Source organism: Thamnophis sirtalis, unplaced genomic scaffold, assembly GCF_051295495.1.
Source record: "Thamnophis sirtalis isolate CommonGarterSnake01/CBP01778 unplaced genomic scaffold, rThaSir2_p1.2 scaffold_3, whole genome shotgun sequence".
NCBI classification, from domain to species: domain Eukaryota; kingdom Metazoa; phylum Chordata; class Lepidosauria; order Squamata; family Natricidae; genus Thamnophis; species Thamnophis sirtalis.
The window spans coordinates 88,082,580-88,106,375 of record NW_028261383.1 but is presented as its reverse complement, the minus strand read 5'-3'; the positions used below and the strand labels follow the sequence as shown (position 1 = coordinate 88,106,375).

The following is a 23,796-nucleotide window of genomic DNA, read 5'->3' as shown; positions in this document are numbered from 1 at the left end:
AATAATGTACTTGTGATTATTTGTTATGAAAATGAAAAAATAAAAAACTTTATATATTAATTTTTTTAAAAAAAATGAAGCATTAAAAAAGAAAGTAGAAATCAATCATTTTGTAAAGCTACCGCACCCGAATCGCCTGGGCGATACACCTTCCGTACCAGTAGAGGTCGGAGGCCCTTCCCTCTCATCGGAGCATGGAGAGAGAGAGAGCTCCCTTTCCGGTCTCAGAGCTTGCGAAAGAAGTTACGTTTTCTCCGCCAAGAGATCTGGTGGGGGAAGGAGGCGGGTTCACAGGTACCTCTGATGCAGGGGGAGAGGACAAGAGGCCAGTAAGAGCAAAAAGAAAAACCCGAGACTTTGGTGGACTCTGAACTCTTGGGAAGTTTTCCTCCCAGAAAAACTGAGCTTGCATCTTTTGCTTCCTGGAGTTCCTTAAAGCGATCCTCGAAGAGCTAGATCTCACTGCGCCTGTGAACTGCATACTTTCTGATTTTAACCCAATTGATCTGAGAAATGCAGGCTTTGGCGCTCTGGCTGACCGTCGGCTCTCTCCAGCTGTTGACAGCTGTCCATGGGGGACCCCAACAACAACGCTTTGTCGCGCCGGACATTACCTGGTCGCTGAGCAAGGTAAATTGCAGACTTAGCTTTTGCTACTGGCATGAAGGGTGGAAGAAGACGAGAGACAATTGTGGCCGATCCTTGAATGCGAAAGAACAGGGGGCTCCCTGGGGAAATGCATTTTTATTATTTTGACAGAGATAACGATGAGTGGCGTCTGATCTGCACGCATGCATGAAGCTACAGTGCAATAACGCGCTAGTGGACCCTTCCTTTTTCAACCTAATCTCCTTGCTAGAAGTGGAGGGAATTGTAGGTATTCCCCTCCCTCCCCTTCAGAAAGATTAATTGTTCTGCACAAAATCCCTCCTTGTACGTTTTGTATTTCATATTTTATCCTAGCTCTCTTCTTCAGACTATTTGTGTGAAAACGTAAGTCAGGAACTATTTTTAAGCTGCGGGTGTGTGATGGAATGGCCTCTTATAAATTCTACACACTCATTTTGGGGTAGTTCTAAAGGATTTAACACTAAAAGAGTAGTTGGTAATATCTTGGGTTGTCAATCTAGTTGGAAAACAAACAACAATGGGTTTCAAACAGTGAGGCTATTATTATCAGGAGCCCACATCTGATTACTTTTTGTTGTTAGCAGAAATTTAATGTTATGTTTTTGCAGGCAGTCCTAATAACTGCATGTGATGTTCTAGCTAATTCTTGTCACCAATGGAATGTGAATTCGCTGCTACTCATTCATAGAAACCTTCCTGTTAGAAATTAATAGGAATATACTCCAAGCATAATTAGTGGGACTCCCAAAGCCTCATCTTAATGGAGAAATTATTTCTGTGTAATTGTGTATTTAGATCCAGGCTAAGGAAAAACTTCTGATAGTATTCTTGGTCATATAGGTTTGAACAGAGCAAACAGCAGTGGGATAATAATAATTACAATTATATTAGTCACCCCCTCTGATAGTATATATAGATAGTATCTTGCTCAAGGCTTTGTTCTTGAATGCAAATTTGAATGGTGTTTATCACACAAAATATATGGAATTGTGTTTTGCTGAGTTCCTATTCATCCTCCTTCCTTTAGAGTAGCAGCAAGATAAATATTTATTAATGTAAATATGTTTGACCTGACCATTATCCTAAGGATCTCAGGGCAGACTATATTAAATACAGAACACGGGGCAGTAAAATGAACATAAAAAATAAGCAATACCTCAAATAACTAGTACAATAATAGGATTTTTAAAAATATTTAAAAATAAGGCTCTGGTTATTAAATATGCTGTTGACTGCTTGCTGGCCTTCAGGAAAGGAACAATCCAAAGTAGTTCAATGAACTTCTTGTTGGCAGTAAGTGAGGAGTAAGTTTGTGATATTGGTTCTATGTGGTACATAAGATTCTGCTGTAAATTGAATTAGAACTTTAAGTCATTCAGCCTGGGATTGTGTACATATACCAACAGCATCTTTCCAGATTTCACCTAATTGTACATGGGCACTTGTGGCTGTGGAATAGCTCAGGGGGCATTCTGCTTGTGAAGTACACTTTGTCAATTGGCTGTTGTTATCACATCTTCCCATTGCACATTGGCCCAGCTGTTGCTGCCCCCTCCTCATGTCTGTTCCAGGAAAAATCACAATTACTTCCCTTGATAGGGATGAGTCTTATGAGAGGGAGGGAGTATCTATGGAGATTTTCAGTCATCTAGGCCATGGTTGTCCCAAAGGTTCTTTTCAAAAGGCAATTGGACTTTCTTAGTATTTTTTCCTTGAAAACATTTCTGAAGAATTGAAGAAGTTTCTTGGATGAAGTGAAATGTTTTCAAGGAAAAAAACTAAGGAAGTCCAGTTGCCTTTTTAAAATAACCCTTGGGCTATATTGTGGGGTGAGGACACACACTCAGAATTAAGTTCAAAATGCACATGTATCCAATTTTAAAATAATGCTTTTCCTACTGAAGTGTTGGTTTTATAGCTACTTTGATGAGTAACATTACAATGGTGCAGTGAGTGTAACATATGCCTTGAGAACAGAAGGTTGCTGGGTTAACACTCAGGATTTTTTTATAATGGACTATTAAAAAAAAAGGTGACTCAGTGGCTAAGACACTGAGCTTGTCGATCAAAAAGGTAGGCAGTTTGGCGGTTCGAATCCCTAGCGCCATATAACGGGGTGAGCTCCCGTTACTTCTCCCAGCTTCTGCCAACCTAGCAGTTCGAAAGCATGTAAAAATGCAAGTAGAAAAAATAGGAGCCATTTTTGGTGGGAAGGTAATAGCGTTCCGTGCGCCTTCAGCGTTTAGTCATGCCAGCCACATGAACACGGAGACTTCTTTGGACAGTGCTGGCTCTTCGGCTTTGAAACGGAGATGAGCACCCCCTCCTAGAGTCGGTAACGACTAGCACTTATGTGCGAGGGGAACCTTTACCTTTATTTTACCTGAGTACTTTTTCCAGTGATACATCAGGTTATTATTTCTCCAGATCCCTTCAGAGTGGGGAAACCCAGAGTAGATGTAACCTTTAAATTTCAAATGACTGGGGGAATGATGAAATGTGGGGCCGATTTTTTAAAAACAAAACAATCCTTAAGAAAAACTAGTGAGATTATGGGTAGGTGGGTGGGTGGGGAATAGTAATAGAAATGTTTGCCAGATTTCAAACTGTCAGTCTTCTATTTATAATACAAATATTACTACTGTTATTATAGAATTATTGATAAAGATCACTCTAAAAGACAATAAGATCATGTTAATGATTGATGCAATTCAGGGCTATTCCTGTGTGAAGTAGCCATTGGACTTCTGGAAATAGTTTGTAAGGAAATAAACCACATCAGCCAAAACAGACAGGAGCACTCAAAGAGGATAAAGAGGAAAATATTACCTTGAGAAACAGCAGCTGGAAAACATGCCTGTGTGTTGACAAAGTGATGTTCCTGTTTACTAGAAATGATTGATGGTTGATTTTGGAGACAGAGCAACTGGGCAATAGGAATAAGTCCACCATCTTATTTCAGAAGAACAGCTGTTGTTTTGAAATTTCGCAAAATTTAATGCATGACATAGCATGCAGACATAATTTCCCATATGCATTATGAATTCCTGGTGCAGTTCTAGGATATATAAGACACACATTCTTTTTGGATATGCAGCTCTGCTTTTTGGAGGGCTATTGATTGATCAATCAGTGCATGGGCCTAAATACCTTCTTTTTCAAAATTGATACCTAGCTTGGAATCTAATAAGTTTGCTTTCAAAATTATCTCTAATGTTACTTATAAAACATTACATTCTAAATAAGGGGTCCTTGGTGCTCTCAGAGCTTGGTTGTTTTTATGCGGACATTTCATTACCCAAACTAGGTAACATTATCAGTGCTAGTAAGGAGTAGGGTTTGCTCTCAGTTTATATTCTAATGGCTTGTTCTGTCAGTGTTAATGGAAGTGGTCTTGAAGCCACTAGAATATAAACTGAGAGTAAATTCCACACTTTACTAAGCACTGCTGATGTTACCTAGTTTGGGTAAATAAATAATGTTAATAAATAAAGACATAAAGAAAATCAAGCTTAGAACATCAAGGACCCCTCATTTCAGCCCTGAGCTACAAATATTCTCCTTTATTGGTATCTTGCAAATTACATATTACCAGTTTGCCATAGATTACAATTGAGCAAATGAAGCAGAGATTTTGCAACACTTTGGTAAAATGTCTTTGCACAAGAATGCTGTGTTTGTTAAATATGAAGCTTAATAATTAAACTGCAATCCCAATTCTCTTTTTTAAAGATGTGTGTAAATTTAGACTTACCCAATAGCACCTCATTGAGCAAGGGACACAGTGATCCTCATGAAGTTCTGAGGTGTGTCACGACTGTTACATGTACAGACCTGAAGTATTCTTGTGATGAAATTGTTAGATTGGGGTGCCTTGCTTCTGTGTTAAAAGTGGCTTTCAACTGATATTTTACCAATTGGAACTAAGGAGAGTCATCCTGTCTAACCAGTCCCGTGAAGGCTTTCCTCAAACAATAGAAAACTCCTACACAGAAAGCACTTCTCATTAAAAATTAAAAGTGCTGGTACTTGCCAATCCTGAAGAGCTGGGTCAGCCGAATCCTGCATTTTCATAAGGAAGTGTAAGACTTTGATGGCGTCTGTAGTGTCCAGTGAGGCCATTGTACGGGTAATCCTCGACTTACAACAGTTCATTTAGTGACCAAAGTTACAACGGCACTGAAAAATGTGACTTATGACCATTTTTCACAGTTCCGAGATTTGTAGCATCCCCATTATCCTGCGATCAAAATTCAGACACTTGGCAACGGGTTCTTGTTTATGACCATTGCTGTACCCCAAGGTCATATGATCACCTTTTGTGACCTTCTGACTAACCAAATCAATGTGGAAGCCAAGTTCACTTAACAACCAGGTTACTAACTTAATCAACTGCCGTGATTCACTTAACAACTGTGGCAAGAAAGGTCATAAAATGGGGCAAAACAAATGTCTCTTAACGTAATTTTGGGGCTCAATTGTATTTGTAAGTCGAGGTCTACCTGTAGTGGAATTATAACTGCGAAGATAATTCTCCAGCAGGTAGTAGAATAGTTGAAATCCCAAGACCACCATGGGATGATACTGCAAAGCAAAGAGCCACGGCAACGTTCTAGCTTTGCTTCGTCCAATCTAGGGCTCTTCAGAGGTGGTGACCAAGATCCTGGACAACTGTAGTCTCAATACATCTGGAAGACATCTTGGATGGGAAACCTGTTCTAGTTCTCCTGCCTGTTCAGAAAGCTTTTGCCTTTTTCAAGTTTTGCTACAGCCTGGCTTGTACTTTGCTACTTAAAGAAAACAAGAAGAACAAAAATGTTTTCTGACTGTGGACTTTTGAAGGCCACCTATGTAAATAAGTTTTATGCAGGAACCGAATGTAAATATAGGATTAACTGAAGTCATAAATCTTTTTTTTTTTTTTTGTATCTCTTCTGGTTCCAAACAGAGGGTTTGACATGATCTGATGGTCTTCCATATTAAAAATTAACAGAGAATGTTTGGCAGAAGCTTATTCTAGAAATCTTGGAAAATAGCATTCTGATGTCTTTAAACCTAGTGCGGTGGTTCATGGGAGCCTTCAGAAAAAGTCTAAAAATGCAGATTTTATCATATAAGTACAGATCTTATTGAATAAAAGGAAGGAAATCTACAATTAGTTCAATCGAAAATAGGATAGAAAGTGTTAGAAAGGCATATTTCAACTTCTCCCCCTTTTCCCCTTAATTAATTTATGCATTTCAAGTTTTTAAACTATTATTTATCCCATGAAGGAAAACATAACATAGTTGTCTTTATGCTGGGGTTTTCCAGATGTATTTGAGCTGAATTGCCAATTTAGCCCAGAGTTTCCCACGAGATTGGGGAAGGTCTTCCTGTCAAACTTAATGCACATGTTTAAATCTGGTCTTTCTTCACACATTTAGGTCCAAAACTTTGCATGGGAGAACTGTGGTCCTCCATCGGAACCTGCAATGATTAAGAGTCTGTCTGTAAGTCCTGATCCGATTGCTGTCCCTGGAGATGTGACAGTCAGTGTAACAGGGTCCAGCACGATAATCCTCTGTGCTCCTCTAAAGGTATGTGCAAAGTGATGGATCAAAACCAAACCAAAATTGTTACTTGCATCTCTGATAGTAGTATAGTTGTTAAAATAAACATATTTATTTGGTGCCTTTTACTGTAAACTAGGCCTGATGTAACATTGCATTATATAAGATTTTATTTTTGTGGTGGTTCAACTTGGACACCAATAGCCCCAATTTTTTCAGCTCCCTCCTTGTTCTTTCTTTCCTAGATAAAGGCATCTTTGAGTAATGTTCAAATCCTGATGACTGAATCCATGTAGTTTTCTTGGAACCGAATAGAAAGCTGCCTTCTGGGATTTTGATCTTTTCAATTTTCCAGTCCACTCAGCAGCTCTGTCATTCTCAGCTGATGCCCCATCAAAGCATCAACCCTGGCAGACTCTGCTTAGTTTCCAAGATAACTCACAACCATCTTAGTGCTGCCTCTTACTAAAACCATTTCCACTCCTAATTGTTGTCATAGAAAGACATTTCTTCCAGTACACTAGGAGTGAATAGTCTGCAGACCCAAGGCCAGATTTTAGCAGTGTAATGATTTGAAAAGTGGTTCTGCACTTTCCAGCCATATTAAGTCAGAAAACGCAGGGAAGCTATATGCCCTAAAATAGGCCCTACACCCTTAAAAATGAAACAAAAAAACAAGAAAAACAACACTCCCCAAATACGGAACATATTAGCCATGTATTTTGCATAATTTCCCCACTTCGTATTTTCAGTTCCTTGTGACTAAAAAAATTGGCCATCCTCCAAACAGAAAAAGGTAAGGGTGCTTGAAGATGTTTTAGGACAATGTTTCTCAACTTTGGCCACTTCAGTAGTATGAACTTCAACTCTCCATGCTGGCTGTGGAATTCTAAGAGTTCAAGTCCACTCTTTTTAATGATCAAGGTTGAGAAACTTCTTGAACCAACTCAGCATTGAATGACCTGTAATGTCATTGGAATATGTGTGGTTTTGACACCCTTTATGTTGTGTTGTGATACTACTTGTTTCAGCGTATAGTGCGTAGCAGGGGTGGGTTTCAACCAGTTCGCGATGGTCCCCGCGAACCGGTTGGTCGGCGAACCCGGAAGTAAGTAACTTCCAGGAACAGCGAAGGGCCCACCCGCCCGCCCACGTTCCTTACCCGGTTTTGACGAGTTCTGCGCTTCCACGCATGCGCAGGACGCATACAGTGCCTGCGCGATCCTCCAGGAGCAGCTGGAGCATCACACAGACGCTAGTACGCATGCGTGTGCTGCGCACGTGCACAAGGACGCCGCCGGCCCCGTTCCAACCGAACCGATTGGAACGGGGCGAGAAACCCACCCCTGGTGCATAGTGTTATTGGTTAATTTGGTTTATATGTTTTTAGCCTATGTAAGCTAACTGGGAGTTAGGTAGCCATATAAAACATTTTTAAAAATGGAAGTGAATTCTGGCTTATAGTCTCATGTTAAGCAACTACAGGTAGTCCTTGACATACAACCACAATTCAGCCCAAAATTCATGTTACATAAGTTTTGCCTCATTTTATGTCTTTTCTTGCCACATTTGTTAAGTGAATCGTGGCAGGTGTTAAATTAGTAACATGATTCACTTAACAAACACATTTATTAAGTGGATCTGGCTTTCCCATGGACTTTGCTTGTCAGAAGGTTGCAAAAGGGGGTCACATGAGCCTGGGACTTTGCAACCATCATAAATATGAGTGAGTTGTCAAGCGTCCGAATGTGACCATGGGGATGCTGCAATGGTCATAAGTGTGAAATATGTTGGAAGTCATTTTTTTTCAGTGCTGTTGTACACTTTGAACGTTCACTAAGTGAACTGTAGTAAGTCAAGGACTATCTGTACTTATCCATGCCATAGTCTAGCTTCAGCCATATTTCTAAGAGATAATAATAAAATCAGATCTTCAGAAATTTCACATCCAGAATGATGTCAGCCTTCAAAGACTCTTAAAGGCTGTAGATAACACCCACAGAGTAATATAATGAAAATTGCTTTGAATTTTTTGATTGTACTGATACAACCTACCTGGTTGTATGCAAAACTTTATGAGTCTTGAAAAATGATATATATATATGAGCCTTTGAGCCCCAGGCCTGAGAATGTGAGTTGTCATTTAGCTCAGATGTTGTACGCTGTTTTCTTATTACTTTCCCATTTTCGCAAGTCTTTTCCTGTCTTACTGGTTTTTTCATCATTCTGTTACTAGTTCTCGTAGCTGTGTTCATTCTAGCACCATTTTTTTTTTTTGAGCTCTAGTGCTGTTTTTCCTGTTCTGGATTTCAGGCATTGAGATGGGGACATCAGATGAAATAGAATGAAATCCTATCAAAAGAAGTAGTAAGACTTTGTGTTCTTGGGTAATCTCCAGGATGGTTTCCGACCCACCTAGTGTTGCAACCCTTCCGTATTCCTCCCATGGACTTCAGCTTGAATCAACTGATAGCCCACTGGCTTTTCCTGCTGTAGAGTCACAAGATAGTTTTAAATATGGAGTCCTTTCAGATATAATGCTATGGTTTGTTCATTCGCTTGAATTGTGGTTGACTCAAAATGGCAAACTGAGGTTTGCTTCTAACTAGAAAACGGTGACATGATATGTACATTTACATGTTCAAGGTTGTTTTCAAACCTGAATGGTCTACATTTTGCTCCAACTTTCTTCTTTTTTTTTAAAGAAAGGGAGGGAAGGAGATATTGCTCATATGTGGCCAGACAGTACATGCTTAGACATAGGACATGCATTTTTCTTGAGTTTAGGCCTAGAGTAGGGTGTGAAACTCAAGGCCCGGGGCCCGGATCCAGCCTGTGGGGTGCTTAGATCTGGCCCACGAGGCTGCCCTGGAAATTGTGAAGGAGCCTGCAGTGCTTCTGCCAGCAAAATCAGAACTGGGGGTGGGTGGGGCACACAGCCCTCTCGAGTTCCATTTTTGCTGGGAGAGGGCTGTAGGAGGCCATTGCAGCCAAAAACAGTTATTGAGCTGGCCATGCCCTCTGGCCCCACACCCCTGACCCCCTGTGGTCAAACACAACCCTGATGCGGCCCTCAGTGAAATCAAGTTGACACCCCTGGCCTAGAGGTTTTCTTAATATTTATGCAAGAGTACATTGGCCTTGATAGCAATGCCTGAAAAATTACCCTTTAGAGAACAAAGTAAGCTTAATATCTTTCAATAGGGAACTTGGAGAAGTTGAATTTAGTTTAAAATGTTAGAGGCCACATAAGAGTCTTGTGAAAATGGAACATAAGTAGAAAATCCATCATGAGAAACTCAGTGTGTGGCCTCTGATAATTTAATTTCACTCATTTATTTGGCTGCTGTGACCTATGCTTGATTTCTCCAATTCCGCAGAAAGATTTTGTCCAGGGGTGCAGTTTGCCCCCTGGCCATGGCAGTTTTGCAGGGGCTGCATGCCCAAATCCATTCAGTCCAATTTCCACTTTCCTCAAACATTCCTCTACGTCTTTGGACTAAAACAGAGATTTTTAATTCTTTTTTTTTTTTTTGAGAGAGAGAGAGAGAAATACTATATTGCAAAACTTGGAAAAGTGCAACTTGGTAGTCCAGAAAGTATTTATTAGGTTAATTATTAAAAATGATACTCAGGGACAATCAAACTCTCATCTCTCCTTGAGGAAGTACAATTCCTTCAGGCATGTTCCTCAAGAGCATTTCATTGCAATTTCCTGCTACTCAGAAGTTGTTGGCAGCCAGTTTGCTGACGTCTTCAGCTCCAGCCACACTCAGAAAGCTGGGAAAAAATGTGCCTGTTACTACTTCCTCCGGCTAACAGGAGAAAAATCCAAAGACATTCAATGAATGCCCTTCCTCCCACCTATGTTTTCATTTCATAGTGCAATGGTTTCCCACCTCGCCTAACTAGATATTATGTCCGGTGGATGTTGCAAACCACAAAGTCACTGTCCCTTTGCTGTATTTTAAATTTCTGGGAAACAGAAGCATCGTAGCTAACCCCAGTGGCAGCTGATCTCTGTGGGGATCAGGAAGGGTAAAGTGACTCAATAATTCACGCACACACAAACACACCCTGTGAGAAGTGAGTCCACACCAGTTCTTCCCAACTTCCATGTGGCAGACTCCCTTCCGCTGTGTGTTTGGGAGGTGCTGGTAATGAGTGAGAGATAAATTGTACCTGCTTATGAATAGAGAAGGCGGTGTGGGAAAACTCAGAGCTGATTTGAAAGCAGTGGGCAGACCACATGTGGAAGGGAAAGAATCCCTTGCATAGGGGGAAAAAAAGCAATGATTCAGCTGTTCTCAGAAGCATCACAGAAAACAGGACAAGCATCTGAGACCTTTGAAACCACACAGGCTGACCCACCTTGTGAGTACTTGTCATGTGAATACTTATCATGCTTTTGGGCGGGGAAGAGGCAATCCAGTCAGAGCCCAGAGGCTTAGTTAGGGGATTTTTTTTTGCATGCATGGCCACCTTGTGTACTTAAACTGTGCTTGTGAAGGCTTTTTTTCCCTTTGAGGACCAGCACAGAGCAATGGGGTCGAGCCATTTATTATTGTTTAGTCGCTTATTCAGTCCAACACTTTGTGACCCCATGAACCACAGCACACCAGGCCGCCCTGACCTGCACTGTCTCCTGGAGTTTGCCCAAATTCATGTTCATTGTGTCAATGACACAATCTTAACTATCTGCCATCCCCTTCTCCTTTTGCCTTCAGTCTTTCCCAATATCAGGGTCTTTTTCCCAGCAAGCCCTCTCTTATTTGGTGGCCAAAGTGTTTGAGTTTCAGCTTCAGGATCTGTCCTTCCAAAGGACAGTCAGGGTTGATTTTCTTTAGTGCAAGGATGTCACACTCACGATCTGTGGATCGGAAGCGTCACGGGCTGGGAATAAATGGCTGAGAAAGAAGAGGTTATATTTTGACATCAGCTGATACTTTGCAGATGTGTTAGAGCAGTGATGGCTAACCTTTATGTCATTGCGTGCTAAAAGCATGTGCGCCCACACCCATAATGCAGTGCATGCATGACCCCCCTGTGCACCCACCCCCTGCACAAGCACACCCCATGCTCCCCCATATGTGCATGTGATTCCTCATGCTTCCCGCGCATATGCGTGTGACCCTCCGTGCCCCATTTTGGGCTAGTAGGCACCTCTGCAGCCTCCTGGGAGCAAAAATGGACCACGAGGGGAGCACTACCCCTGTGCATGTGCGTGCGCTCCTGAGCATGCATGCGCATGCATGAGACCCAAACATGTGGGTCTCCTACATGAGACTCAAAAATCAGCTGGCCGGCGGGAGGCCCACGCACATGCACAGTGGAGCTGAGCTGGGGCGATGGCTCACATGCCCACAGAGAGGGCTCCACATACCACTTGTGGCATGCATGCCATAGGCTTGCCATCACAATGTTAGAGGATGGTGTTTCATCTATTAGCCAGCCTAGGTTGCGGGGATTGGCATGTTAACTTAAAACCTTTGGAAAGCATCAGGTTGGAGAAAACTGCTTTCTGTACTAAAAAGAATATATAAATGGGGAGAGTGTGAAGGAACCTTGCAGAATTTGTACAGCTGTCTACTGCTCACAGGTGGTGGCTTATGATATCTGAGAACATAAGAGCTGCCTTGCTTAATTAAAGTAAAAGTTGCATCTGGCTGTCATTAGTTTCCTGTTTGATCATTAGGGTTAGAGGTGCCCACTTGATTATAGCTTAACATTAAAGTGTATGTTTTGCTTATTAATACTCCTTATAGAAAGATATTGTTACCCTCCCTTTTAACTCCTGTAATGTTGGATGATTTCATAGAGAATAAATCCTGTCCATGAACATATTCTTTTAATACGGTGCATTTTATAATTAAACAATGTTTTGCAAATGGCTTTTTCCCATACTTTATCCCAAAATGAATAAAAAAGTAAAATGGTAACTTCCAATTGGATCTCCCAGTTGAGCTTATTGGGAGAGTGTAGCATCCTTTGTCCTAAAGGTGACAGCGGTAGAAGGAAAAGGAGTTTTTCTGAGGCTGAGGTTTACATCTCTTTCAAGGTGTGTCTCACATTTATCTTCTCCCAGGTAAGTTGGGGTCCTGAATTTAGCTGTTGGACCAGATTCAGTTCCTCACTCCTATATTTAAAGATGAATTGAGTCTTATTGCTTTATTTCATCCAAGCAAGTAGCCTAAATAGTGATACATATTCAGAAAATTGATGTGCAATCACTGATTTCTCAAGTTATTTTGACTAATTTGTTGTCAACATCCTATTTGTGGGGGAGGAGGGGGGAAGAGAAACACCAGGTTGAATTAATGACATGAAGAAATTTTCAGACAGAATATTTAATGCTCACGTCTATTTCCAGGCAAGTGTCATACTGGAGAAGAAGCTTGGAGATATGTGGATAAAAATCCCTTGTGTGGATCAGCTTGGGAGCTGTACCTATGATGATACTTGCGCCATGCTGGACAGTCTCATCCCTCCAGGCGAGCCATGTCCACAGCCATTGCAAAGTTACGGCATTCCATGTCACTGCCCATTCAAAGCGGTGAGCCTTCTTCCTCCTTTTGTTTCTTAGTCTTGGAAACACAGCAACAAAATTCTTTGGGCATCGGCAGCTCCTCATACTCCTCTCTCTGTAAAGTTGTACACCTCCAATAATTGTGTGCCTCCATTCATGCAGCTCTGTCCAGAAGTAGATAATAAACTTGCCAGGATTTTCAGCAGGGACATGCAGTCAGGGGAGGCAGAGCCTCACCACTGTCATCATGAAAAGAAAAGAAAATGTAAAAGGAAAAAGGCTGCCTCACCAGCCATAAACCTCACCGCATGTCACTGATTTTCAGCCATAGTAAAATCTGCTCTAAGATTTTAGTTTTTTTTTTACTATTTACATAACCAAAGCCTTACAATTACATAAGGGATACATTCAAGTGGCTCATAATGCAGCACATCTCTCTGACAACTTCTTATCAATAAAAAAAAAGATGCATTAAAATAAAGGAATTAACTTGCAAATAGAACTGGGCACCTTTCAAAGGGGGATCTGGATTTTCAGTGAAAGCATATGGCTTGCTATGGAAAGACAGACCACAAAATGCAATCCTTGTGCAACTTTTCCAGAACTCCTTGTTTTGCCCCATTTCAGCCCGATTCTGTTGCTCATTGCTATTCTGCTAGTGTTAATTTACAAGTTCTTTTTTCAAATCTGCTTTTAGCAATCCACCTTGCCCTAGTAATTATCCTTTTTCTTGGAGGAGCTAGCCAGCGTCTTGAGTTATAGAAGATTTGCCTAGGTTGACTATCCACAACTGCTTCGAGAAACTGAATAACAGTATAGAAGAAACAGTGGACTTACCCATACTGGGTTATTTTCAAGTACACAGTTTTGTTTAAGCAATTTGCATTGGTCGTCTACTGGTTACACTGAAGAGCTAGTTCAGTGGCTCATCCTGTAAACACTTCCTCATTTCGGCTTCTGTTTTAAATGATATCCTTGGTGTGGTTTATTGGTATTGAAACTGATAAACTGCCTTTCCCTGATAGACAGGCAAAGGCAGTGTATTAATTTATGGAGACTGATGGGATGGTTTGTCTTTCTTCTTTTCAGGGTACCTACAACCTTCCTTCCTCTGACTTCTTCATACCAAACATGGATTTGCCTACTTTCCTCACCAATGGAGATTACAAGATGAGAGTTGTGCTGAGCAACGGGGACCAAGAAATGTCCTGCACCAAGCTGTCCTTCTCCTTGCAGTCAGAGAAGCGGCGGTGGCTACACTGAGTCTCAGTGTCAAGGGCCATGTTTCTTCCAGCTTTTTTCTATCCTGTTACGACTAACATGAAGAGTTATTTTGCAGCATTTAAAGAGGAAGTGTTATAGTTACTGCTTTTGTGACTGCTGTTGATTACTGGGAACACCGATTGGAAATAATGCTCCTTATTAGAAAAAAGTTTCCTGTGCATCTAAAACTTAGGATCAGGTTTTACAAATTATAGCAATGGAAATGTGCATATATTAAGCGTATGTTTAGCTAGCAGACACATTGCCAGTGCAATGGGCCAAGCATTGGAGCACTCCACTGCAGCATTCCCTTATTATATTTCCCTACATTCCAGAATCTTAAATGGTAGATAGAGGCCTCTTCAAGGCAGGAGGTAGTGACAGTGCACTGATGACAGGATAATCTGAACCAGGTGTCAAAAAAAAACCCTGGAGAAATTACATTTTCTACTTTGTGGATGCTCCTTCAGTCTATCCAGATTTACCTCTCTGACACTTTACAGAACCTATATGGAGTGCCTCTTCCAGTATACCAGAAATAGTTTTTTGGTTTTTTTTAGGAATGGACAGTTTCTAAATGATGCCTTGTGCAATTCAACTAGCCTTTTTTTTATCCTGAGTTGAGCTTTGTGAATGAGGGAGCTAAGAAAAATACTGAGAAAATCAGGATTGTTCCCATTTAGTTTTTGCAATACATTCCATTTATACCCTTATTTTAAGTGGTACATTTTGTTAGCTAGTATTATCCACTGCATAAAAAACTTGTGTCCTTGTCCTTTTATTCATACTCTTAAATGTTTTCTTGGGGAGGTGAGTCACAGCAACCATGAAAAGAAGCATTTTTTTTAAAGTGAGCAGTTTCCATTTTCATATAAGAATGCACTAACTTTTTTAAAAAAAAGAAACCTTAAGTGCTTGCAGGGATATTGCTGGGCAAAGCAGCACATATTCCTCTAAATGAGCATTTCTCTCCTTGTTTGAAGATTGATTTTCTTGTTCCTAAGCAACCAGCTGGCTCCACTTACAAATATTGTAGAACCCAACTATCTATTATTTTCTAACATATCGTACATCCTGTGCATTAAACAAAACTGATCGTCTAATTGGAGAACAAATTAGTGACCCAGGAGATAATCAAATAAGATATCAATTAAATGTGACATTGTGCCATAGTTTGAATGCCATGTATAAATATCCTGTTACAGAAGGTTCAGTCTCCAAACAATGATTGACAAGTGATAAGAGTGACGGTGGCGCAGTGGTTATAGTGCAGTACTGCAGGCTACTTCTGCTGACTGCCGGCAATTTGGCAGTTCAAATCTCACCAGGCTCAAGGTTGACTCAGCCCTCCATCCTTCCGAGGTGGGTAAAATGAGGACCCAAATTGTTGGGGGCAGTATGCTGATTCTGTAAACCGCCTAGAGAAGGTTGTAAAAGCACAGTGAAGCAGTATATAAGTCTAAGTGCTATTGCTATTCTCTGATGCAACAAGAGTATTATTGCTGACTCAGCAAAGAATGTTACAACTAGAAACCTTTTCCTATCACAGTGTTTGCGAAGTATTAACAATGAGCCATTATAATAGGCATCTTTATTGGTGTGCTGTTCTTTTTGAGCGTTTGTTGCAAGATCTGTTTCTTTTACACTGGGCTGGCTGCAATTCTTAAAGCCAAGCTGACATACCATGAAGTGATACTTAATCACCAGCTTGTTAGAGACAGAAGCTGTTTTGGACCTAGAAGGAATGATTTGATTGAGTTCCCCTAGCTGGTTTTCACAATCTAAGGGAAAACTAGAACATGGTTTCCCATTTTTACTCTAGCACCTTAGGTGCTATACCCTACAAGCTCTCAGATTATCTTCTGGATATTTTGGACTACTGAAAAGTAAGCTGCTCTAGAGTTGGAGTTGATTCCTTGTAGTTGCCTAAATGTTTCTACAGTATGCAATTGATTCCAGCAATAATAGAAAAGTATAGTATGTCCTTGCAACCTTCTGGGGTTCTCTTTTACTTCCCAGTCTAACCTATAGTTGTGACGTTTCCTTGGACATCTCCCATCCAAATATATTAGATATGATAGCAGCTTAGCTTTTTGCAGTTAGCCAGAGCCAATGAGGTACAATGCAGATAATCCCTGCCCCCTGACCATGCTAGCTAGTGCTTAAGATGCATTCATGCAAACAATCCAGAAAAAATCCTTGCCCTTATAGCTCTGGTTTAAGAATTAGCCTTGGCAGCAGTTTATTGATTTAAAAATTACAGAATCTTTCTTCCAACTGCAAGGAATAACCTTGGATGTATTCTGTTGATTTTTTTTCACTTTGTCCTCTGAGCACTAAGACGCTTAGCTTCTACAGCTGCCTTTCTGTGCAGAAATGTACTTTTTGATTCTACTGCTTTTAACGACAATTTAAAGTTGCTGACCTTTTACTATTTCAGTTGAAGTATTTTTTAAGAGACCTGTGATAGTCAGGCAACAAATGTTAACAATTTTTTATTGTATAATGATTCATAGCTAGGAAAATTCTTATTTGGATTTTAAAAAACATTATTCAGTTACTAAACTACTAGAACAAAACCAGATTTTGTTTCCAGTTCCATTTATTGAAAATGAATTTCAATACAGCATATTTTTTTAAAAAACACATCTGGACTGCAATAGCCTATCACTATATAAGAAAAGCTCTTCATGAAGATGTCTCCTTTTAATGTATTTTATTACATAAACAGGCATAGTACAAAACACATTCTTAACCACTATTTTACATCCTCCTTTCTACATATTTTATTAAAGTGACTTGATAGTAGTTAGTGGAAAAAAAACAACCATATAAAATTACCATATTTTTTGCTCAATAAGGCGCATCTAGGTTTAGAGGAGGAAACAAGAAAAAAAATATTCTGAACCAAATGGTGTATTAATTAATTAATTAATTAATTAATAATTAATATATTTAATAAAATATAGCAGAATAATATTTCAACCCTATAAAGTCAACAGCAGTATTAAGAACCATCATTACCATCATTAACAAATGAGGAGAGACTTTAAGGTTCAATCACTTTTCTACTTTTCTGGAAACCCCAAAGACTCATCATCGCTAGTGTTAGAATTTATGAAGCTCAGTTGCTCACAATCACTGATACCGCTTTCTTCGCTACCTTCATAAATGATATCATCTTCAGTTCCATCTAAAGCATTGCTAATGCCACATTTTTTGAATGACCGGGCAACAATTTCATCCTTCACCGAGTGCCATGATGTTTTAACCCATTCACAAACTTGAGTGATAGTGGGTCTCTTCATTTGTCCAGTAGGTGTTAGATCATGATTACCAGCAGCCATCCATTTGTTCCACTCTTCTCGCATAAAGACTTTAAATGGTTGGTTGAGGGAAACGTCAAGAGGTTGCAACTGGCTGGTAAGACCCCCAGGAATTACAGCTAGATGAGTCTTCGCTTCTTTAAAGCTCTTTTTTGTAGTTTCACTAATATGTGCTCTTAATTGGTTGAGCACTAATAAAGCAGGTTTTTTCAGAAGTCCTCCGGGACGTTTAGACCACACTTTTTCAACCCATACTCTCATTCCATTTTCGTCCATCCATCCTTTCTCATGGATGTGCACAACAACTCCTTGCGGAATCGCTTCTTTTGGAAAGTTTTTCGTTTTGAAAATTAACATCGGTGGCAACTTGGTACCGTCTGCACAGCAGGACAACACAACTGTGTAATGTGTTTTCTCATGTCCTGAGGTTTTCGCAGTTATGGTTTTGGCACCTTTCAGATCAACAGTGTTATTAGATGGCACATCAAAGGTTAGCAGGACTTCATCCATGTTCCCAATTTGGCCAATTTCAAAATCATTTTTCTTCCTAGCATCAATTACAAATTTACGAAAAGACAGAATCTTAGATTCATACTCTTTTGGCAGTTTTTGCGCAATTCTAGGTTTTTTGCGCATAGCAAGGCCACATCGCCTCATAAATCTGTAGCACCACGATGGTGATCCAGTAAAATCCTGAATGCCTTTCTCTACCGCAATGCGTTTGGCTTCATATATTACCATTTTTGTAGAGACTGAGAAGCCATTATTCTGGTGACGTGTGATCCATTCTTTCATGTCCATGTCTAACTGTGGCCACTTTGCGGCATGCCCACGAAAAGTGTGCTTGCTTTTATCTACTTTTCGCAGCTGATCCTCCTGTTTCCTCCACTCTCTTATCATTTTTTCAGTTGGAGGTGACCCAAAATGTCTCTCCGCTGCTCTGTTTCCATGTTCCTTAGCATATTTTACTACTTCCAGTTTAAAAGGAATTTTATATACTAGTCTTTTCTGCTTTGACATACTTGTATGTAGCATGAGGAGGTACCGTAGTATTTTTCTGCCAAGGAAACAGTAGTGAAAGAACTGTCAGTAATGTGTCCTTTATTGTTATGAGAGCAACGTAGCTGAGAACATCAAGGAATGATACATTATTATAGGGGATCTGCTGTAGACATACTGTTATGCAGGTGGATCTGCTGCTGACGCACTGTTATGGGGGACACATTTAAGGTTTTACCTTTACAGGGGACAGTTTATAAAGAGGATACTTTATTAGAGGACACTTTCTTAGGCACTATTCATACAACTATATTTTGTTTCTGCACTTCCCCCTTATATCCCCATCCCCATCAGAATGCCCCCTTGCATTAGGTGTCCCCATCAGAATACTGTGAATATGGAGTACCGTCTCACTCTGAATATGGAGCGCCAAATATGGAGCAACAGTGTAGTGAGGGCAGGAAGCGGAGCCTGAGAGGACCACAGAGAGGTGTAGCAGAGGCAAGGCACAGACAGGCTGAAAAAACAACAACCTGGAAAGAGCACAATGGCAAAACAACCATGCCAAGTGCAATCACCACATGCACATTCAGCAACTTCACACAAATGTTGTCATTGCATCTTGCTATCCAGATGGCAGTAGTACACAAATTGTACTGTATTGGCCCTGAAGGACACTATGGTGGCATTTGTGAGGTGTCATTGCAAAAGTCAGCATTTGGGCTATTGCAGACACTCATGTGACAAACTCCTTCCATGGGGGGGGGGGGTGTCACAAAAACTGCAGGCACATAACGAAGTGGAGATTTTACCTTCAGTTAGATGAAGTCACCTACACGAATTGTTTTGCAATTTGGAGCTGTAACAGAATAACAAAGTAACCGTTGGTTCAACTCCCTGCTCAAAATAATGACATCATTATTATTGGGCATTTGGTAACTGGCATGCATTTACGATGGTTATAATTTCCCAGGGTTACATATATAGCATTCGGTCAAAATAGAATTGGAAGGGAACTTGCAGGTCTTCTAGCTCAACCCCCTATACCAGTGATGGCGAACCTTTTTAACACTGAGTGCTGAAAAGGGAGCGTGCACGTTCATCTGGGCTGCAACCTGGAAGAGGAACTGCCCAGGGTGCATGCGCACGCCGGAAAATGAACTTCCGGTTTCTGGCACGCACATGCATGCCGGCCAGATAGTCTTCTGGTTACTGGCGCGTATGCGCACAACGATCAGCTGGGCAGCATGCATGCTCATGCCAGAAAACAGAAGATCAGCTCTTCCGGATTCCAGCACTGCTGCATGCACAAAGGCCAGCTGATGATCACACACATGCGCGCCAGAAACCCAGAGGAGGAACAGACGCCACCGCACGTGCTACTTCAGACATGCATGCCACAGGTTTGCCATCACGGCCCTATACCTCTTAAAAACCTAGTGATGAAACACACACAACTTCTGGAGGAAAGTTGTTCCACTGATTAATTGTTCTAACGGTCATGAAATTTCTCCTTACTTCTAAGTTGCTTCTCTCGATCAGTTTCCATCCATTGCTTCTTGTCCTGGCCTCAGGTACCTTGGAGAATAGCTTGACTCCCTCTTCATTGTGGCAACCCCTGAGATATTGGAATACTGCTATCATGTCTCCCCTAGTCCTTCTTTTCATCAAACCAGATATACCCAGTTCCAGCAACCGTTCTTCATACGTTTTAGCCTCCACTCCCCTAGGTATAACAGTGTTTTTCAAATTAGGCAATTTTTAAGATGTGCAGACTTCAATTCGCCAGAGTCCTGCTGGCTCAGGAATCATTGAAGTCCACATATCATTAAAAAAAACCTGCCCAGTTTGATAAACATTACTTTAAAACACCAATGCGGGCCATACTCTGCGAAAAGAGCGGGGCGAGGAGATAAGTCACAGTTCCACACGAGTCCCTTTTAAAAGAACTACAACAACCGGCATCCTCTTCTCCGAAGAGAAATAAAAGTCCCAGCGGTGTGGGTGGGTGTGATTTTGCCCTGTTAATTTCAAAAACTAGACTTTGCAAAATTATAGAAATGCAGAGGGCTTGAGCTGGTTCCGGAATTTAAAAAAAACCTCCAGGACATTCCAATTACAGCCTTCTTGTTTTTTATTTGTTGGATTTGCTTTTGCCTAATTGTGACCTACAGCAATTGTTAGTAATTTATTTTGTCAGGGTTACCTTGCAGATTTCTATGTCTTGTATATCATTCGCATTGGCTTCCTTGCTTTCTGGAAGCCAGAGATGACAACCAGGTTCCACATCTCCTCTGCGACTTCGTATTACAAGTCCTATAAACCACAATAAAAGAAAACTTGTAGTCCAAATCGATCTGTGAGATAAATTCAGGGCCTAAAGTTTCGCTCTCTTTTTCTCTCTCCCTCTCTCTTTTCCCCCTTCTCTCCCTCCCTCCCTTTCTCTCTCTCCCTCCCCCTCCCTCTTTCCCCTTCTCTTTCCCTCCCTCCTCCTTCCCCTCCCTTCCCCTCTCTCTTTGTCGGTCTCTCTTTCCCTCCCATTCTCTCTTTCTCTTTTCCTTCCCCCTCTCTGAGTCTGTGGGTTGTGGCTCCCTTGTGCTCCCTTGTGTTGTGCCAATGCAGAAAATGTGAATTCCAACAGCCGGGTTTAGAATGAGGATGAAATATTTGCAACCAAATTGACAAGCTCGGAGCTCAAACCAACAAGATAACTACCACCCCAAGCTACTAATATTCAAAGACATTTCAACCAGAAGACCCTGCCTGACCCCTGCGTTAGAGATGCCCGCTTACCCTGGCGCCTTCCTGGCCTCTGATCTGTCACTTGTCATTTCCCAGTAGCTTGTGGACTACAGCTCCCAGAGTTCCTGGCTGCAGGGGTGGGAAGGGAGGGGCTTTGTGATGCAATATTCGCTCCATAAGATGCACAGACATTTCCACCCACTTGGGGGTGGGGAAAAGTGTGTCTTATGGAGCAAAAAAAAAAAAATGGTATATCCGATTTGAGGTGTAAGATATCTTGGGAAAAGGAAGTCAGTTCATTGTCATTTACACCCACTGGGGAGTCTTGCTCTAATATTGAAGGGCAGTAGTCAAAAGGCATATTTAGCAAATCTGATCTAAGAGGACAAGAACAAGAGAAATGTTACTCCTGGTTTTTGTATCTAAAAGTACAAATATACTTAAGAGCTTTGGGCTCTCTGGCTGGGTTTGTGCAGTCCCCTACATCAAAATATGCTTTGCTTACTTGCAAGCCATGATGAAGCAGATTAAGTGTTAGCATGTGATGTGGTTGCAGACTATTTAAACTGTGTTCATGATATAAGTTCATTGCTTGTATATCCAAACATACTTGCTTATAGATTTTGTCAGCAATCTAGTTTCAGTCTTAAAACTCCATTATTCTGAGATGAAAACTCATCCCAGTTTGTTGAACTATCTATGTCTGGCCTGATGATCAGTGAAAATGGGTTTGCACTCACTGCAAAGCAGTGCACCGACTAAAGGAACCCAGGTATTCTCTAAGGTTTGCAAACTATGGTTTACCATCCAGCGTAACACAGGAATCCAGCCATGTGGTTTACTTCTTGCAACTTGTATGGCCACTTGATGTAACAAAGCAAAAGCAGAGCATATCAAAGACAAAAGAAATCGTTAACCAAGGAGACCCACCAATATGCTAAACAATGCTTAGCGCAGTGTTTCTCAACCTTGGCAACTGCAAGATGTGTGGACTTCAGCTCCAAGAAGCCCTACCTAGCCCGGGTTAAGGAATTTTAGGAGTTGAAGTTCACATAACTTAAAGTACCAATAAAGGAGAATATTTGTAGCTCAGAGTTGAAATGAGGGGTCCTTGGTGCTCTCTGGGTTTGCTTTGTTTTCTTGGAGATGTTTCATTACCCAAACTAGATAACATCATTACTGCTAGTAAAAAGTGCTGTTTGCTGTCAGTATAAACTGACATATAATCATATAACCTGGCAGCAAACAGCATTCTTTACCAGCACTGATGATGTTACCTAATTTGGGTAATGAAACATCTTCAAGAAAACAAGCAAACTTAGAGAGTACCAAGGATCCCTCATAACTTAAAAGTGGCTATGTTTGAGAAACATTGCCTTACAGTCTTAAGAGCCTTATAACAGGGTCAGGATTGTCTACCGGTAAATCTTGGGGGAAACTCTTCCATAGATCAGGTGCTTTGACAGACACAAAAAAATAGCCATGTTTCTTGGAGCCGCTAGATGGCACTCTGTCACAAAAGAGCCGATTTCTATGCAACAAGCAGAACAATTGGGAGGCAGGCAGTTGCTTTACAGGCGCTTGTGCGTCAACGCGTTTTTACGGATAATAACAATCTTGCACCCAGATTGCACTTTGGAAACCAGTGTAGTTTGGCAAACAGTGGTGCAATAATTGAATGCCAGGCCAAGGCATTCTGAACCAGTTCCAACTTAAAAGAATGTGCTGTACTGATCCAAACAGGTGACCAAGCCCTGGTTCAACAAACCACAGCTGAAATGAGCCAGGTGCACGCATTTGATGTCCGGCAGAAATAATAAATAATGCATTAAATTAACAGGCCTTTTAAGTCTCGGTGAAAAATCCCGCATGAGCTCCTTCCTTTCTCCTTGGCCTTCTAGTTAATAAATTTATTAAAAATTTGAAGCTCTTCGGTGACAGCTAAAAAAAACGAGGGCTAGAAACCATTCTTCTTCTTTTTTGGCTGCCATCCTTTTCTTGATCCTTTACTTTCTCCACTTCGAAATAGCTCAGGGCATTTTACAAGACACCCCCCCCCCCCAAAAAAAAATATTCACCCGTCGTCAGAATCCATTTTGGGAAGAGAGCAGCCGCCCCCGCAAAACTGAGACCAATGTCGAACGACTCAGGACAATTGCAGGATTTCTCATAGGGATAACGATGGCAACATCTGAGAATCGTACCAAGAAAGCCCCTGGACGCTTAGCTACCAAGCAAGCTCTCCTTGCAGATGCAATAACCAGACTGCTGCTATACAAGAGCCAGGTCTGGCCTCGCGAAGGCCCGGCAAGCTAAACTGCAGCCGGTGGGCTCCGCCTCGGCTTCCGTGCCAAGAAGCAGCAGCAGCGCGGCTGAGCTTACCGCAGGAGTAGCAAGCAACAGAAGCTTCTCCGCTGCAAGGAACGGGCATCCCTCTAGGGGGCGCAACTCAAAGCCTGCGGCCGGCAGCTTGAAGATTCAAAACCCAAAACAGAGCTGCTGTTTAGTTATCTGGGTGGAAGTCGGAGCCGCCATGTCTGGGGTGCAATACAACTCTTGCATCTCCCCAAAGCGTCACATCATCTCCATGTTGACCTGCATGGCCACATGAGTGGAGAAAGCAAATTCAATCAGATGACCTGACACAGGAAGGAGCCAAAATGGAAAACCGGTGAAAAGGAAAAGTGTTCTACCTCGAGTGCTGTAGGCTTGCTCGGGGCATGCAGTTAAGTCCACGCTTAGGAATCTCATTCAGATC

The 23,796-nt window shown here is 41.3% G+C and overlaps 1 protein-coding gene across 1 annotated transcript; it reads left to right on the top strand.

The window, feature by feature from the left end:
* The first annotated feature begins 252 nt into the window (after positions 1–252).
* On the top strand, positions 253–15,559 carry GM2A (ganglioside GM2 activator). The gene is made up of 4 exons (XM_014063126.2): positions 253–630; positions 6,057–6,209; positions 12,553–12,735; positions 13,798–15,559. The coding sequence occupies exons 1-4, from the start codon at positions 514–516 to the stop codon at positions 13,969–13,971; spliced, it is 627 nt and encodes a 208-aa protein (XP_013918601.2). The 5' UTR covers positions 253–513; the 3' UTR covers positions 13,972–15,559.
* Positions 15,560–23,796: the final 8,237 nt, after the last annotated feature.

Excerpts from the sequence above, each read along its gene's own strand:
- GM2A (XM_014063126.2), top strand. The coding sequence starts at position 514 with ATGCAGGCTTTGGCGCTCTGGCTGACCGTCGGCTCTCTCCAGCTGTTG. Across the intron at positions 631-6,056 it reads TTACCTGGTCGCTGAGCAAG|GTCCAAAACTTTGCATGGGA; the intron begins GTAAATTGCAGA and ends TCACACATTTAG. Across the intron at positions 12,736-13,797 it reads GTCACTGCCCATTCAAAGCG|GGTACCTACAACCTTCCTTC; the intron begins GTGAGCCTTCTT and ends TCTTCTTTTCAG.